Below are 18896 nucleotides of genomic sequence, written 5' to 3'. Positions count from 1 at the left end.
TACAGTCTGGCATACATCGGATTTGGACTCAGCACCCTCGAATTGACTAGGATCAACCAAAAAACATTATATATATCGAAATGCAAGGTTTTACTACAGAGCCTATGGGGCTGAAGCCTGGACTATACCCTTCAGTAGGCGGAACAAAGGGCGGTTGTCAGGTAAGCAAACACGCATCAGCCGGGCCATGCTCCGGAGTTTAGGCATGACAGAGGTAAATATACTAAGAATATCGTGACATTGACAGTGCAGCTTACAGCTCCATTAACTCCAGTTTATGTAAAAATCCCAAATTAGAACTGAAAGTTACATTAGAGCGTAAAGTTATGCCATAAATAATGCCAAAGAGTGTAATTGTCGACGTGGGTGCGTGTTTTTCCGGTAATTTTATATGCTACGACGTTGATGAATGCATCCCAGTGTGTTACGGAATGACCAGTATGTGTTCTCTGCCGCATTCAGGTCAGGCCGGACATGCTTGAGTACCAGGCATTCCACCGACGTGCCTGAGGCGTGTGTTGACAAGGAGCGGCGGCGGCCACGGGTCAGGGCGGCGGGATACAGGGCGGCCGTCGCCGTGTGGCCGTCTCAATGATGTAATTTTAGGGCAGGGTGGCTATGGAGACGCCTTGGCGTTTCTCTTGCCAGTCCGTCTGGAAAACAATTTCAGCTTAGGCATTTATGTAGAATTTGATTGTTCCAAAAACAGTTTCTGCGAAGAGAGCTAGAACGTTTTAGTTTTATGCCAAAACATTGTTATTCTTAAGCATTGTTATACACCACTCAATTAAAAGTAGTATATTTGTGTGTGTGTGTGTGTGTGTGTGTGTGTGTGTGTGTGTGTGTGTGTGTGTGGACGTGTGAGGGTGTGTGTGTGTATGTGTGTGTAATAATAATAATAATAATAAACGGTTTATTAAATGATAGCAGCTGTAAAGCTGAAAATATACACGTTACAAATACACTTTTGAAATATATATAAAAAAAAAAAAGGGAAAATGTACAATATGAAAGGGATATGGGGGTCTGGGGTGGTGGGGGGGAGGTGAGGTGGTGGAATGCAGTGCGCTGGTGCGGTAGGAGGAGGAGGAGGTGTGTGTGTGTGTGTGTGTGTGTGTGTGTGTGTGTGTGTGTGTGTGTTTAACTTACTCACGGTCTGATCACGTGATGGACTCTTGAAGACCAATCGATACCCTCCCAGAGAGCTTTGATCTCATTTAACTGACCTTTGAGTATACGTGGGACCTCGCCTACCAGTCCCTTCATCTCCCTTCCTCCGGAGGGGACAGCAGCCAATCCTTGTCAGCAGAAGCAGCTTTCGACCTGAGAAAGGCTCGAACCTCGATATACTGTGATGGCAGACTGAGAATTTAACCACAACACCAAGGGAGCGTTTTTTTTTTTTTTTTTTTTTTTTTTTTTTTGGTGTGTGTGTGTGTGTGTGTAAGTGCGGGCTTGTGCGTGCGTGCGTGCGTGTGGGTGCTAGCATCATATCACAAGAGGTACGCGAGAGACCACTTAGCAGGTAACGCCTCTCGTCATAATTGCTTCGTAACCGTTATCAGCAGCAATTATGAGCTAGTTACTCGTCGTCCAGCCCCGGCGTAGAGATACCACCGCCTGTGCCCATGACCGACTGCGCCCCCGACAGGCCTACTGGAAACAATTTGTCCAGGTATTTGGTTGTCACAGCGGGGCGCCTCAGCGGTGAGATATTATGGGCCTCGCCGCCCCTCCCTGGCACCCCAGCACATGTATGGGGCAGGTGACGCGCCGCCCCGCCCCGCCCCGCCCCTGCCGCAGGAGTCCAGAAAATCAGTGCTTATTTTTTCGTACTGCGACCGCGTTTTATTTCAAGTGTCATCTTCCTGACCAATTTGATAGCCTCCCGACAATGCCAGGAGCTGTGTGCTTCCCGCCATTTGGTGTTTAGTTGTCTGTACGTAGAAGTGACGATCTGATGCGTATAGTCTGTCGCTACGCAGTGCTGGGGCGTCGTGTGCGTTCAGTGGAGTCTTGCAGTGGGATATGTTTACCAATTTGTACGCACCAGACCAATTAGCTCTCATAAGAAAAGACACCACTGGAAAGTTGAAAATTTTAATTAAGTATAATAATGAAATAATATTAAAAGGAAATATGTAAACTTCATCAGGACTATATCAATATTCCTATGCATTGGTTAAAATCACAACAGTAACATCGGTTTCTGATATGACCTACGTGGAAGGAGGCGGACGATAATAAAGCGTATAGGTGGACAGCTGCCTCCACACCAAGGCTCCGTGGTTTGCGAGGCCCTTTTTTTCTGCCCAGGCAAAGCGATGATGGCTTGAAATAATGAACCGACGAGGTACTTCTGAGGATGGCTGTTCAGACAGCCCAGCAGACCAGCCAATTAATGTCCAAACGATGTGCAAGACGCTGACGAGTAACTGAATAAATGTTTTATTCATCAGTTGCTGAACTTCATTTAGTAGAAAAAAATATTGAAAAGGAGAAGTTTAATTAATGGAAGTTGTAGCTTCAGGCAGCGGAGGGCGTCCGTACCCCTGGCATCCTAGAGGTGTGCCTACCTGGAAATGTACGGAAAACATTTTACCTGAGCATGCCTTTCCTGAAGCCCTAGCGTGGCATAACAAGGACTAGATTTCTTGGATAACAGTGGTTTCATGTTTGTTTGTTTGTTTTTTTTTGTTTTTTTTTACGCGATCGCTACGGCTTCTCGACCATCACTCTCACTTCACCACCTTCCACCGATCCATCCATCCCTCCACCAACAACCTCCACCCTACGTTTATTTACATCTTCCACTATCAGTCTCTCCCTTCCTCCATCCCTTCACCAACGTCTACCCGTCCACAGCATCCACTTCCTCCCACTAATAACTTCCACCCATCGTCCACCCAAAGCTCCATCCTCCCTCCGACACCAACTCTCGCCCTGCCCCGCCGACCCCTCCCAGTCCCCCCCCCCCCCCCGAACCGCCCCGCCCCCTACGCCAGGCCATCCCGGGACGGAGAACAAACAAACGAGGCGCCCTGTGACTAGGATTGCCCAAAATAGGAGAAAAGAAAATCATCACAAATTCATGGAGGATCACGAGGAATGGGTTTTGTGGTAGTACATGATGATAGGATGCTCTCTCTCTCTCTCTCCACAGTAAGTTATTAAGTTAAAGATACACTGATACTTTTATTCATTTAGTCTTAAGATGCACTGACGAGCTGACAATCTCCTATCCCTGCGATGCGCGGCTCACGTCACACCCGGGAGGCTGAAGACAACACCCAGCAAGAGTATTTACACTTCTCGTACATATCATTATGCTCTGAAGTTGATTTTCGCCGCCGCGAGAGCACGTATTCCGGGATTAATTCACACATCTCGGTACAGATCAGGCATAAATGGCTACATAGAAGTAAGGTATATTTGGGGACATCCGGATATGTATGTCCTCGATATACATATCCGTCGCATTGGTCCTTGAGCCTGTAGTGGCTACGAACCCATCACCGCGGGACACGAGCCAGCGTGACATCCGAGGTATCTCAGTTTGGCTTCCCCAGGTTTCCCCAGGTGCCCATTTATCAACCATCCCGAAAGGTGGAATGAACAGCTGGGTGAGTTGCACGCCGACCGGCCACGGCAGGATTCGAAACTTGATAATTCCTGTATCCTTTTTCCTGCATCTTAATCTTACCTGGAACTGCAAGTTATTTTGTTACTTTTTTGCAATCGTTGGGCCTTAAAGTCAAGATTCTGGCTATGCAGCAGGTTTCAATTCACCTTACTTTTCTTCGTAAATTCGACAGCAAATCAATTAAAAATAGAGCCATTTTAAGAGGAAAACACTTTACAACACTGCCAAAAGCATGTCATTACTGGTGTCAAAAATATCAAGTGGCATAAACTACTGTTAAAGAAACACGGAATGTAGATATCAGTTTCAAGGTTGGACAGGAAGTGTTTACAATCACTGGCGGTGAGCTGCACTGCACGGCGACGAGTGACATCACGTGTACGAATTGGCTCACTGAAAATATCAAGGCTAGTTAGGAGGGACGCTGTTCAGTGAGCTAACAAGTGTGTCACACGAGGCGCGTTCTGTGAGTATTCGGCTGGAATTACTTAAAACTACGTGAGAAATGAACTAGAAGGATTGTCAAGAGTGAGGGCTGACGCAGCGCATCCAAGGCGTCGCCCTACCACTCTGCTATACTTGATGGCGGCCATTTATTTATGGAAATAGCAATTGAGGTAATACAGTGTTTTCAGAAGCATTGTGATGACATTAATATTAGGGAACAAAAGTATTGTAGGAACTCGGCCCCAGAAAGCAATACAAAACACGAGTACACCGCCGCTAGCAGACAGCTGAGGTGGCGCGTTTACACTTGACCGACTCCTCTGTTATGCTAATCGTGGCGGAGATTCCCTCCTCCCTCGGCGATACACGCAGGGATGGCGCAACACCCCCGGCAATCAAAGAGCTTCACGGCCGCTAAGTATAGGGCAAACTTCCCTGGTCATTAAGTCCAACCCTCCACTCGCCGGCAGCCTCGGGGCGGTCATCTGTCCGGCATCCTAATACCCATGATCGGGCACCGCGGCCCCACCATGCGGCCCCGGTGAGCCTGGTCCACCGCGGGCCCTGGAGAGGAAAGACTGGCACACGTAGCTTTGTAGACCTTTAAAGCTGAGATATTTTTTTAAAGAAAACAATAGTGTTTACTATTTTTCTCGAGAAGCAGCACAAATAGTATGCAGTGTAGTCCATCCCTTACTTTTGAACAGGCTAAAGAATGAAACCGACTTAGTTATGCAGCGTGCGTGTATGATGTATCCCTCAATCTTCGCCATAATGGTGAGTTGCTACGTGCTCGACGTCGATATTCCGAAACAGGCAATGTGGAGGTTGGGATGATGGTAGCAATGCGCCAGACGATGACGAGTAATGTCAGTGTCTGCATACTCGTTTTTGTCAAGGGTGTATCGGGACGCAAGGCTGGTCTGGGGAAGTACATGGTAGCCCATACATGGTTTGAAAAGGTTCGGACAATGACATAGTGCGTAGAGTCGTGTGGCGTAAGTTCGTGTGTGGTGGCGCTTCACATCATGATGCATTGCAGGTCGTCCCAACACTAACGTATACTTAATCTGCCTCCCCCTCACCCCATCTTTCCTTTCCCCCAGGACGGTGTCGTCAGCGGGGGTCCTGGGCGCCCACCTGCTGTGCTCGCGGGTGCCCGGCCTCACGCCCCGCCAGAGCCGCATCTGTACGCGGGCGCCTGACGCCATGGTGGCCATCAGTGAAGGTGCGAGGGCGGGCCTGCGAGAGTGCCAGCGGCAGTTCCAGCATCATCGGTGGAGCTGCTCCCTGGCGTCTACCAGCAGCAGCGCGTTCGGCCACATCGTTCTTGTGGGTCAGTTAATAATGGCTGGCGAGCTTTCATCCATGCTTTTCTAAACTACACATTTCAGACATTGATTGATATTATGCAGCTTGTATGGCACTTACTAACACAAAGATGGAAGCGAGCACCGTGACAGTAACACCCTCGTTCTCACTCGTCAGGATGTTACTTGTACTTCTGTCGCTCAGGATCATATGTAATAATCATAATATAAGAGTAAGGCGATATAGTCATTCATGTTTCTGGGCTTCTAAAACTCCAGATGAACCTCTTAAAGTAGCCCGAGCTGCACGTACTGCATTGCATCCCTGACCATTAAGCTGTCGTGGAGGGGAAGGTATATGTAACCTTTCTCCGCACTTGAGCATGGGATTAACCCTTGCGACATATCAGCAAGCCATCCCCGCTCCCAGAGGCTTCCCTCTCAGCGACCGTGTCCCCATTATTCTCCCGCCGCCGGGCAAGGGTGAGCACACAGCGCCCCACAAGGGTTGCTTCGTCCCCTCAACACGTGCGCACCGTTCCTTTTCACGTCTCTTTCACTGCTCCCTGCCTGAGCCCCTGCTCCCCCTACTTATCTCCTTCTTTGCCCTCAGCTCTATTTGTTTACGTAATAGCATGTAATCCTCGTTTTGTACCGATTGTCATTTTTGTTCTCTAAAACCCAATTCAAAGGTCCATTAGCCTGGTAAGATCCCCCCAGGACATGGTCAGCTTGCCATATTTCTTCACCGAACAACACTCTTCTCGTAAACCTTCCTACAAGATGAGCAGGTTTGTTATGAGTGTTTACCAACTACGTGTCCGTGTTCATGTAACTTTCAACTTGCTCAAAACTCCTCTCGAAGATGATCTGCAGACCGATTTACTGCGTGACATGTTCACTATTCAGGGACTGGCCTGCACCCCCTCGTTGTGAAAGCGTTGTGGACAGTCAATGAAGAAAGTCTTTTGTGCCTCCAGTCTTAACAATCAGTTACGGTACATTCTCCTGGATGATCCTTTTCTAACGGAGGGAATCTAGCACAAAAGCCACCAATGAGGCTCGCTGCCCGCGGACATTATCTTACAACAACCAAGGGGAGTGAGTTGAGCAGGGCAGGATGGGGCCCCGGACTGAACCAGATCATTTGTCGCATCACGAAGCCTGTATGGCCGGGGACAAGAAAACACCCGCCCTGCCATCCGCCCGGTGGCGTAGTTTGTGCTGGGGGCGCAGCTCCTCTTTCAGTGGCAGATGCACATTAACTGAACACATTAATTATGAACGCTAAAGTTCATGTATGTTTTCATATTATCAGACAACTTTTACAGCTTTCGTAAGATGCAAAATATATAAATACTGGGTCTTTCTGAGTTCACTCTCGACTTCCACCAGCGCTGGCCACACCCATCTCTGAGGGGAGGGGAGGGAGCCAGTGTGTGGTCAGCGTGGCCATCATTGCACCGAAAGTAAAATTTATTAGTAATAAATGTCATGCCTTGAAGGAGCTAGTTGGGTGAGCATCAAAAGTGGCCGCCCGTCAATCATGCTGTAGGCCGCCTCCTCCCCCTCCCCAGCAAGCCCAGTCACTCCCTTAATGGCCGGCCTCAGCCCCACCAGCCACGCGTCCCCTACAATTTTGTATCTAAATCACTCGTAGCGCTGGTGCCAGAACCGGTTGGGTTTCTTTATCTGTGTGCCCGTTTTCTGGCGTTGTAACGGCCCATCAGCAAGTATCCGCATGAAATCTGTGACGAGAATACCTCACATGGCTTATGTGATTCTGCGACGCCATACATGCCTGACATGAAGTGCAGGCAGCAAACTGTGGGTCATTTTTGGCATATAATCCCGTGGAGGCAAGACGTTAAACATAACGCCACAGAACTCTTCAGTGCTGCTGCTCCCGCCATCAGCCCTCGGGACATCACCATCGAGGGGCCGCCCGGTGATTATGACGAAAAAGGCAAACACACGCAGACAGGCCGCCCTTGAATGTGGCATTGCTGGGTTATTGCCGCACCGGTGGCCTGGGGCAGCAGTCCTTCACCCGCTTCTTCCGAACGCCGCATTACACGCAAAGAATGTCTTTGAATCAAATAATTGTCTTGATGTTCATTAGTTTTTTCAGGAATTCATAAATAAGTAACAGCGAACATGATCTGATTTGTCGTAACTCAGTTGTGTTGATCTACGGAAAAGAATATACAATGACTTCTTGGTGTGGTTACCTGGATGGCTGAAGGCTTCCTTGACATTTTTTTTCTCAACAAAGGAAAGTTCCTAGTGTATCAATCTCTTGTGAATTATGACAGCTATGCTTCTAAAAAACATAAATATTAATGGATGTCAGGTTAGTTATTGACAAATACGAACAGTTCAGTGCAGTGAGCGATGGTGCACCTCTGAAGGCCCTCACCTGTTCTCCCTCACCAATCCTCTCACTGGTATCCACAGGGAGCCGCGAGGCCGCCTACATGTATGCGGTGACCAGCGCGGGAGTCACCCACAGCGTCACGACCGCCTGCTTTCGTGGCAACATCTCCACCTGTGGCTGTGACGACCGCAGGCGAGGGCGGTACAGTTCTTCCGGGTGGAAATGGGGCGGCTGCAGCGCCGACATTAGGTGAGAGGTGCATGTTAAGAATGTCCTGTTTGAACTCTTCATTCTCCTGGACATATATATCACAGACTTACTGTCAATGCATGCCCCAATACAACATATATGAAAGATGATAAGCGCGGGGCATTCAGAATGAAGCAAGCTTACGTGTGCATGTACACCAAACAGCGTACTTTCATACACAGGACACCCAAATACTGATATACCAACACTCACAATAATGAGACAGACTCAACAAGTTACGCACGCAGCCCCATACTCATCGGCCCCTTGCTCCTTCCTCCTCCCGGCCGCTTGCAGGTTCGGGGTCAGGTTCGCGAAGAAGTTCCTGGACGCCCGCGAGGTGGAGGGGGACGGCCGCGCCCTCATGAACCTGCACAACAACCGGGCGGGACGCAGGGTTAGTGTCCGGGGCGCCGCCTCCACAAGGCAGTGGCGGCTCCGTGCATGCTCACCAGAAACTGTTCTTGCTTAGAAAATTTGCATATTGTTGCCCTACTTGTCCCTGCTGCCACTGTTCTCCAATTTTTTCCTTTGCACATGTGGCTGTTAGAAGTGTAATAATTGTTACTAAAGGTACTTTAGTTATCTCTCTTCTAGCACTATTTTCTTAATACTTTTCCTTTTGAGCATATTAATATTGCTGCTAAGAATAATATGCGCATCCGTGGAGCAGTGGTCAGCGCGCCTGGCTACGAATCCACGGGCCTGGATTCGAATCCTGGCCCGGGCAGTCGGCGTGCAGCTCACCCAGCTGTTCATCCTCCCTTCCGGGCTGGTCGATAAATTGGTACCTGGGGAAACCTGGGGAAGGTAAACTGTGGCAATCCCGGATATCACATTGGCCTGTGTCCCGGGGTATTGGGTTCTTACTTAACACAGACTCAAAAGGCCAAAGGTACAGAGATGAGCACCGCAGCACGCGCAGCTATAGCGTATGCACCCGCTTATGAATAGAACGATTGTATAGCTGCCTTTCATCCTGACGGCTGCTCTATCAGTATAACAAGAGTAGCAGAAGCAAGGACAGCAGCGACAGCAGAACCATCACCGCCATCACCACCACCACCAATAACAACACCTGCTAATAAAGATAATGATAATAATAATAACAGTAATAATAATAATAATAATAACACGTATTATTATTATTATTATTATTATTATTATTATTATTATTATTATTATTATTATTATTATTATTATTATTGTTATTATTATTATTGCTATCATTTTTTTTCATTACTACAATCATCGCGAAATGGATAACACTTCCTTTTCTATGGGGCGGTGGGGGAAGGGGGGAGTGCAGCTCCAGGGGTGCCAAGGGGGTGCCGTGTCCCCATGTTGGCGTGAAGCACTAACCCGGGTCTTGCCCCCAGGCGGTGCGGAGCGGGATGAGGACGGAGTGCAAGTGCCACGGCGTGTCGGGCTCCTGCACCGTCAAGACCTGCTGGAAGACCCTCCCGCCCTTCACCTTCATCGGGAAGCACCTCTTCCACAAGTACAGGAAGGCCAAGTCCGTCTCAGTGCATAAGGTATTCTCCACCCCCTTCCCCTTCCATTCACCTCCTCTCCCTCTTCATCTTCTCTTCATCCTCTTCTTCTTTTCATTATCCTCCTCCTCCTCCTCCTCCTCCTCCTCCTCCTCCTCCAGAAGTGCTTTAATCCTTCCCGTAAGCCACTCCTATGGCTGATGAATTGATTAAATCACTGAAAGCAGGCAGTCCCGCAATGAGCCAATAGGCTTTCTGCTGCCTGCTCGTCCATGTTTACATGTTTACATGTTTCTTCCTCCTCCTCCTCCTCCTCCTACTACTACTACTACTACTACTACTACTACTACTACTACTACTACTAGTGGGCCCACATTCACCGCGTGATGGACGACGCGGGTTCGAATCCCCACGCTACCACCTCGGATTTTTCAGTCACCGCCGAGTGGCTTAAAACTACCCACATGCTGTCCTGAAGACCACCCATCAACCCGGACTCTAGAGGAAGCCGTCCAAGCGAATCAAGAACGAGTTCCGGGGGGCAGCATGAGCCAATACAAGATGGCGCCACTATAAACACTCGCCTGTGCCAAAACGGGCTGGGCCGACAATCAGGCCCCACCGGGAAGAAGACTTGGGCCGACCATCAGGCCCCTCCGGGAAGAAGCCTACCGGCGCAATAGGCCGCAACGTAAAAAAAAAAAAAAAAAAATATATATATATATATATATATATATATATATATATATATATATATATATATATATATATATATATATATATATATATATATATATACGTGAATTACATCTTTCCTATGCAGTAATGCCCTTTGGATAATATTCAAATTATGTGCAACAATAGCACAATACGGGCTTAGATTTTTCGTAGAAATATAACTTGAAATAAAGCTATGATCGGTGCCTTCGTGGTGAACTGGTTAAAATGCTTGACTACTAATCTGAGGGCCTGGGTTCGAATCCCGGCCTAAGTAATCGGCGCCCAGCCCAGCCTGCTGTTTGCCCTCCTTTTCTGGCTGGTCGACAAATGAGTACTTACCTGGAGAAACCTGGAGAAGTAAACTGTGGTTTATATATATACCACAAGCCCAGAAGCCAATGAGGAGATGAGCACCGCGGCCAGGCTCAGCTGTAGCGTATACTCCCTTGAATCTCCTAGTGTCTACCTACCTAACTACCTAACTAACTAACTTCTAGTAATTAACCATCTAACGATCTAACAAACTAACTATTGAACTATCTATTAAACTAACCATTTAACTATAATTATAAGTAACTATACTCGCCGCACAATTAAGAAGCAAAATGGGGGCCCCCTCACCCTTCCCTCAGGGCGCATGGATATGACTATGTGTGTGTGTGTATGTGTGTGTGTGTGCGTGTGCTTGGAGGCGCCCTGAGATAATGTTATTTTGCCAATTACGGATAATTCTCTCTCTCTCTCTCTCTCATACTCATAGCTATCAGGTGCTCCTTGCCGCTTACTCAATAATTCTGGGAACGTCCGAACACACAGGAGGGCATTTTTATGTACGAGTATGTGTATGGGAGGGGAGGACCTAAGATGGGCATTAAAGTTAAAAATAGAAACAGCTTGCCAATTTTCTTTATGGGTTCAACTAATACTTTCGAATCGGTGCTCGACCCAGGCCTGGAGCACCGCTTCACGAGGAAGTAAATCTGCATTCCCGACGAGACGAGCGGCGAGGCGGCACCGCGGCTCCAGGCGGGGCGGCGGCTCCTCCGACACCCGCGTCATGCCCTTCAGCTTCCAGCAGGTGAGTCCCGAGCAGGTTTTTTCATTATGAAGCATCCTGTGCAGTCACCGTGACAGTCACGCAGCACTTGATCTTTGTTGATAGAATATTCAATGCTAATCGAATTCAGGTGGACGCTAATATGTTTGAATAATTATATTTGTATTTAGATGTTTTTGATAAGATTTGACAATGTTAGCACTGATTGAAAAAGAACGCATGACTAAGATTCAAGTGTCCGAATTTTTAAGCTTTTCTACACGTGTCATTCTCAATCAGGCTTGTTTGGCGTGCGTGGCACACACACACACACACACACACACACACACACACACACACACAGTCTATATATGACGTTATGTTGTCATGGCAACTGTTCCAACCAAATACCTAACAAGCCAACAGTAATGAATGTTGACTATTCAATCAGTAAATCAGCGGCAGGAGGCACGCCGGATGGTGTTATTAACCGTTAAATAATATGAATGAATCCAGTAGTAGTAGTCTATATGTTAATAAGAAAACATCACGCTTCACGCTGACAAGCCTTATTCTCGAAAATATCTTATCCGTTCACTGTAGCTCGACTTTAATATTTGAACTTTGTATATTAGGAAATTTGTCAATCTCTTTCTTGGCACAATGTTAATAGATTAACATTCTAATGATCGTCAGACGGCAACATCCTCCATTCAGTCCTTACCCCCCTACACACACTGGTACAAGGGCGATAAGGAAGGAACCTCGCAGAGGCCTAATTTCCATGTTCAAGTAGCCTTTGTGTCCTCTTCTGAACACACACTGAGAGATCCAGTACGATCATTTGCTGTGTTGTGGCACCTCTCCAGGCGACTGAGAGCCTAATAACAACACCCAGACAAGTCACTACGCGAGATGCCTTGCGGCGAACGGGAAACTGAACCGGTGGTTGAAGCTTCGGTTCGTGGGTAGTTGCTAGATGTCTGGTAATCAAGAATTCTAGAAGGCTCTACATCCAAGCATGGGGACTATGTAGTATCCTTGCAGTTAACAGACCACAGTCTTGCAGATGCACTGGCGAGGTAATGTGCCTGGCTTTGCGTTAAACTGTAGTCCTCCCTCCCGGCCCATCATAATTTGCTGACCGCATGGGTGAGTGGCACCTCTTCCATCATTTTGCTGCCGATATGTGCTCAAAAATAAAGCAAAAAACACCACAACGCGACTTAATTAATTAGGGATGCAGACATATGGGTGAGTTTAAGACATTCCCAGAACACTAACAGACCGTCGTGTCCCGTACATCGATGTGTGTGTGTGTGTGTGTGTGTGTGTGTGTGTGTGTGTGAGACTGGTGACTGTAGCTCAGCGGTGCGTCAGTGAACGGTTTATATCAAGGGTAGGCAAGCCTCCTTGGTTCAGATGTCGGGGTGCAGCGGGCGAGGCCCCAGTGAGTCGATTTGTTGCCACGCTGTTACCCTTTCCTTGTCAGTATATTTTATTTCCTGAATATGCTTTTCATTTATAAATGGTGTGTGAAAAACACCATAAAATAAAACCTTTCTAGAATAAATGTTTTTTATACAATAACACAGCCTGGAAGGATTGTCTAGCATATAGGCTATTCCTTTTCTCCACATAGGTATATCACACAGGTATATACTTTTTTATATACCCCCAGCAGACGAGCGGCTGAACAGACACTCCCCGGGATGACTGAACGACAGCCAGGCTGGACTGAATGATCCAGCAGTTGCTGCAGGTTAGTGATTGTCACTGCTTAACACACACACACACACACACACACACACACACACACACACAAACGTATGGAAGTGGATTTTCTATAGGTAGGTAGACTGATAAAGAGGTAGACCTAACCAGGTGAAAATATTAATATATAAATCTAATTACACAAAGAATTTTACCCTAGTATATATTTTGCTTATTGTTCATTATCTTCATTTGCATGAAATGCTGAGCAGCCATTATGAAGGTGCATCGGGGGAGGGAGATAGTTAACTAGTCATTGCCCTGGGTTATCAGTGATCCTGATCATGGGCTGCATTTCGTTCGTATGAATAGGCCAGCTGGGTCGTGTGTCTAGGCAGGGACATTTTGGAACAGTGGAATCTTTACTGCGACACGGACCAAAGTTAGCATCGTGATTGCTGTTTACTTGTTTGGGTCTTGTCATATGACACATAGACATGCACTGCTGGCCTTCTATCCCGTACAATGCATGTTTATTCCCAGAGGATAGTAACGAGATGGTTAGGTACTTGTTGCCAGGGACCGACACTTGAGTGGCAATCCGGGGGTCAGGACTCAGGAGTGGGCTGGACAGGTCAAATTTGGCACAGTTGCACCGTAAGTTAACTGGCTCGAATTTTGAACACGACAATGTTATCAAATTTATTAGTGTGGTGACGCAACCTTAATAATTGTTCACAACACCACAGATGTGCCTAGCCTGGGCCATCCCGTCTGATCATTTATAATTATATGGGCCATTAAGTATTAGACGGACCAGTCAGAGGGCAATAACTAATAATATTTGACTCCTTAACCTTTGCAAATGGTAACTTAAAAACAATATGTTGCAGTTTGTCATAGTTCCCAAACAAGGGCCTTTTGAGTGTATTTTTGTTAGTGAAACAAAAACAATATGTTGCAGTTTGTCATAGTTCCCAAACAAGGGCCTTTTGAGTGTATTTTTGTTAGTGAAACAAAAACAATATGTTGCAGTTTGTCATAGTTCCCAAACAAGGGCCTTTTAAGTATATTTTTGTTAGTGAAACTATTATAAATACAAGTATTGCTGCATGTCACTCCTGGTGACTGTATTCCTAGTAATACTGACGGCATACAGGCTTTGAAGGAGGGTCATTAGTTTTCTTCATATTTATCTTCAGACCTGAATACTTTCAAACTGTGTAATCTCCTTGATATATATTTTTTTTTCAAAATAATTCAGTAAGACTATAGCAACAGTAGTTGTGGAGGAACAACACAGAACCTGATGATTGGTTAGAGAATGAATATGATGAAAACCAGAGTTTACCTTCCCCAGGTTTCCATTTATCAAGCATCCTGAAAGGGAGGATGAACAGCTAGGTGGGCTGAGTTTTTAACACAGGCACACACATTCAGGAGACCGTGGGAAGTAGACTTTGGGTAACCCGCATGGTACACAGCCTTTATGTGAATGTGTTCCTGCCCACCAACATTTATTCAGGCTTTGGGAATTCTGATTCTGAAAGCATTTTGTATATACTTGAGCTACTTTATTAAACTCAAGTATAGGAATTTGTGAACTAATTATAAGGTCTTTTCAAAGGCTTCTCATCATGATTTACTCCTACACATTTCGTTTTCTTTATTTACTTATCTACAGTTACACTGGGACTTTCCAAATACAGCAACACATACTCGCCACCTTCCTCTTGGCCACCCTGATTGTTGTGCAATTCCATGTAGGTAAATTCTTTACGTACGTAACTACCTCTTCCATATTATTCGTGACATTCACAAGAGCAAACAACTGGTATCTGCCAATGCCCAGTCTACTGGTTGTGTTCATGTTTCTGCTGTTCTTCCAGCTTGTCCATGCTAGATTTAGATCAGATATCAGACAATTTTAAGCTCAGTTATCCCAGCTCTGTCATCTACGTAGTTTTCTTCCTAATCTTTGTACTCCATCAGGTTTTCTGTTTCATTTGTTTACTGCCACTGATCATGGGTATATTTCCAGGAACTTTAGTCAGTTTGCCATTTGCTTTTCTTATATTTCCTCCAGTCACATTAATTAGAAATTCTGATTATACAAATTGATTTAATAAGCCATTTCCCTGAGCATAGGGATAGTGGAGTGTTGCTACTTATGTGACAAAAATTGGTAAGGAATATATAAGTAGGTCTAAGATTAACAAAAAAAAAGGTCAGTGGCTCTGGAGAAGAACTGGAACAATTATAAAATAAAATAAGATTAATTATCCCATCAGTATATTAATGAATAACAAATGCATTAGTAAAACCTTTGTAACAATCAAATTAAAGTTTTTAATGACATTGCAGCATGTCGAGGGTGGAGGGCTATTCTAATATTGGTGTTACTTTCTTTCAGGTGTGGCCAGGTGTTGCAACCCTCCAATAAGCACCTGTACCAATCTGGATAGAGATGTGTAGTTCACAGTGTAAGGACAATCCAGTTGCCAGTCAAACATCTGGCACTGTTCCCCAAAAGAGCTGACAAACTCCGAGCCAAGTTTTTTTTTCTTTACACTCTGACCTATAGCGCTGGTAGGCTTTCTTCAGGGGCCTGGTGGTTGACCCAAGCCCGTCATGGCGCAGGGAAGTGTTTATAGCAGCACCATTTCTTCTTGGCTCATGCTGCCTGCCGGAGCTCATTCTTGATTCACTTGGACAGTTCCTCTAGAGTTGGGGTAGATAGGTGATCTTCAGGACAGCACGTGGGTAGCCTTATGTCACTTGGCAATGACTGAAAAATCCCAGGTGGTAGCAGAAGATTTGAACCCGCATTGTCCAGAACTTGGTGAACGCAGGACCTGCACACTAACCATTCAGCCACTGCCTCTCTGTTCCAACATGAGTAAAAAATGAGAGGCCAGAAGAGAGTGGTTGATCTCAAATGGAGAAGTGTCTAGATAGGCAGGAGGAAATAGATGAAGGAGGGCTGCTCTGGAGTTAACCTGCATAAGGAATTAGGATAGTATAGAGACGAGTAGAACGTTATGTAAAAAGGGACCACAGTAGAGGTGGAGGCATGTAGTTAGCAAGCTTAGAAGGGCAATCATCATGAAAATGTCTGTAGAAGACAGAGGGGCAACATTGCAGCAGAGTTTGCTTTAGAAGAAGAGAGTTTAGGTTTGACTCCATCGAGTCCAAAACAGCTATGTGAGTGAAGCCCCTCCTATATGAAATGCGCTCTCCATACGAGGACAGACAAGGCCCCTGGATATCATTTGTGAGGGGTAAAAAACTGAAAGACTAATACAGAACACACAACTTCAAAGAAGCTGATTTAGGAAGAGGTGAGATGAAATTATGAGTTGAGGATAGACCAAATATGTTTATTGTTTAAGTGGACAGCTGAGTGTTGTCATAGAATAGGGAACAGATGTTCGGAATTCTATCCCTCTGTTTTTATATCGTGTTTCCTTTCAAGCTAATCTATCTTTGCTATGGTAATCCTGCCACTGTCGTCCCCTAAACCTCTCAGCACCTGTATTCTGTACGACTATTTTATTTCCCTCTCTGAGGAAAAAGTCAATTTCTCCGCCTATCAACTGAACAAATTCCATCGTCTATTCCCTAGTCTTCGACCACACTCAGCGGTCCCTTTCCTCTACACTAAATATTCTCTGTCTATCCTTAACTCAAAACATTAACTGAAAACTTATTTCATCTCTTGCTAAATCAGATTCTTCGAGGTTATGCATTTGTATCGTTTTCACCAGTTCTATTCCCCCTCACACATGCTGTCCACATACAAGGGTCTTTTCTGTCCTCATATGGAGTATGACAGAAGTCTTAGACAAATGGTGGAAAATTCTGTAGGATCAAGGTCATGGGCACTAGAGGAAGTGCCATCTTGGCATACATAGATGCAGCATCCAGCTTGGATTGAAAGCTGGGATGAAGATAGCGAGAGACATACATCACGGCAGCCACTAATGGACTGGAGTTGTCCAAGAAACCCCCCAAGAAAGCCTACCATCACTATTGACGATTACTGTCAGTAGCCCCAGAGACCCGTGTTTCAGTTAAGAAGAAGAGGTAAAGGAAGAGGAGGTAAAAGAGGAGAGATGATGTTCTACAGGATGGAAACTGAAGCAAAGATCGTGGATGTTGCAAAATTTGGAAAAAAAAAGTGAGTTATCAGGACAGCTGTGTACTATAGGTTTGTTATGTCACTGCACAATACATTCAATAAGCTGTAACTTAAAATAATTTGTATCTTTTGAAACTAGATGCTTATAATATTTCTGCAGAGGCTGCCTGAGTTATTACTTAGTACAATTTTGAAGACCTATAAACATTTCCAGCTGTTTTTACTGCATATTAATCATGATTTGTATTGTTAGATAACTATATCAAAATTCAAATCTAGAGACAGCTGCCATTAAATTGAGGTTTTGCATATTTTTGAGTTTCACTGTAGAAAGTACCATGAATCAATATATTTTGTAGACTTTGTTCACTTGTGTCATCTCTGTATCATCAAAATTCCAGACTGATTTTCACAATGTATACAACAAGCTGAACATTTTAGAATACCTTGGAAGAAGGAAGGCTGGGAGGATCGAGGCAGGCACGGGCAGTATACTGGCAGGAGTGAGGACAGCACAGCCTCTACCATGATTGAGTTCAGAAGAGCAGACTTCAGGGCAGGCTGATAGATGTGATGTGATTATATATGAGCAATTTTTTGAATAATTGCAGTGGTTCGTTGGACTCACAAAACTCACAGAGCTCACAAAATTTATGTCTCTCTCACAAGTAGACTTGCTAAGGGTAGTGTCAGAGTATTTTTGTAGGGGGTTATTTCTTTCTACACTCGCATACTCTTCCTGACATTGAGCTTCATACTACACTTCCTGGCATTGAGGTCCATCTGCCACATCCCAGCCAAATCATACAACCCATCAAGCTTGCCATGCAACACACTAGCATATTGGTCTGTTCTTATTTCTAATCTGCTGACCAATGTTAAATTTCACCAACCTCTCCTCATGCACTATATAATTATTGTGCTAGACAAGGCATCAATCTGACTTCAGTATTTGAATCCTCTATTATTTTTATATACTTCTCTGTATGATGACCATACCACAGCGGCATATGTAGGCCTGGATTGCATCATGCACTTTTCTTTTGTTATAAATAAAAGCAGCTTATGTTTATGATAAATCTGAAAAATGTAAATAGCAACAGGTAACATGCTAGTTGACATACCTATACATCTAAGTTCTTTTGTGTTGATTAGCTCCTAGATAAATAATGATTAACCAAAGGTTCCAGTATACCTCTTATACCAAACAAACAAAATAAAACTTACCTCTCATGGAGCACTCGACCACAATTAATGTGCTGACTTAAAAAAAAAAACTACTGTGATGATAATGCAGTGGTTAATGCTCATGCTGATTATGATAAGTTAGACTGGTTTGATTTAGTTTAATACATACTGGAATATTTCTATCAGGCCCAGTGTATCTGTATTGTTATCTCCCACTTATCAGCCAAATGTTGCTGCTACTTTTGACTTTTTGGGTTTATTTCTTCAGTCAAAAACTTACCCTATTTCTATCACAATATATTGATGTGGCAGATTTTTAAAAACAATGAATTGATAAAGAACACTATTAGGCTGTCTTATCCTCCTTCGTGGCGATCACATGGCATTCTTGTGAAGACAGCAGAGCATTATGTCACCTGAACTAATGTACTAGATGAAACATATAGCAAACCTTAACTTTGAGGAAATTCTACACTCCATCGTGCCATGATCAAATTAAGATGGGCAGGAGCATTGGCAGTGAGGAGAATGATTCACGAACTTGGACGTAAAAAAAGTTTTGAAAGGAATGAGCAGAGC

The 18896-nt window shown here is 45.1% G+C and overlaps 1 protein-coding gene across 1 annotated transcript; it reads left to right on the top strand.

Annotated features, from left to right (window-relative positions):
• The first annotated feature begins 5171 nt into the window (after positions 1-5171).
• Positions 5172-18107, top strand: LOC126990144 (protein Wnt-2-like). Its single transcript, XM_050848706.1, has 7 exons — positions 5172-5426; positions 7858-8026; positions 8324-8423; positions 9406-9561; positions 11189-11317; positions 15402-17168; positions 17531-18107. Exons 1-6 carry the CDS (start codon positions 5300-5302, stop codon positions 15429-15431), a joined length of 711 nt encoding a protein of 236 aa, XP_050704663.1. The 5' UTR covers positions 5172-5299; the 3' UTR covers positions 15432-17168; positions 17531-18107.
• The last annotated feature ends 789 nt before the right edge of the window (positions 18108-18896 follow it).

Source organism: Eriocheir sinensis, unplaced genomic scaffold, assembly GCF_024679095.1.
Source record: "Eriocheir sinensis breed Jianghai 21 unplaced genomic scaffold, ASM2467909v1 Scaffold1462, whole genome shotgun sequence".
Taxonomy (NCBI): Eukaryota; Metazoa; Arthropoda; class Malacostraca; order Decapoda; family Varunidae; genus Eriocheir; species Eriocheir sinensis.
Note: the sequence above shows the minus strand (reverse complement) of the source record. Positions and strands in the feature narration are given on the sequence as shown.

Coding starts and splice junctions, on each gene's coding strand:
- LOC126990144 (XM_050848706.1), top strand. CDS start 5,300: ATGGTGGCCATCAGTGAAGGTGCGAGGGCGGGCCTGCGAGAGTGCCAG. Junction 5,427..7,857: donor CGGCCACATCGTTCTTGTGG/GTCAGTTAATAA, acceptor TGGTATCCACAG/GGAGCCGCGAGGCCGCCTAC. Junction 11,318..15,401: donor TGCCCTTCAGCTTCCAGCAG/GTGAGTCCCGAG, acceptor ACTTTCTTTCAG/GTGTGGCCAGGTGTTGCAAC.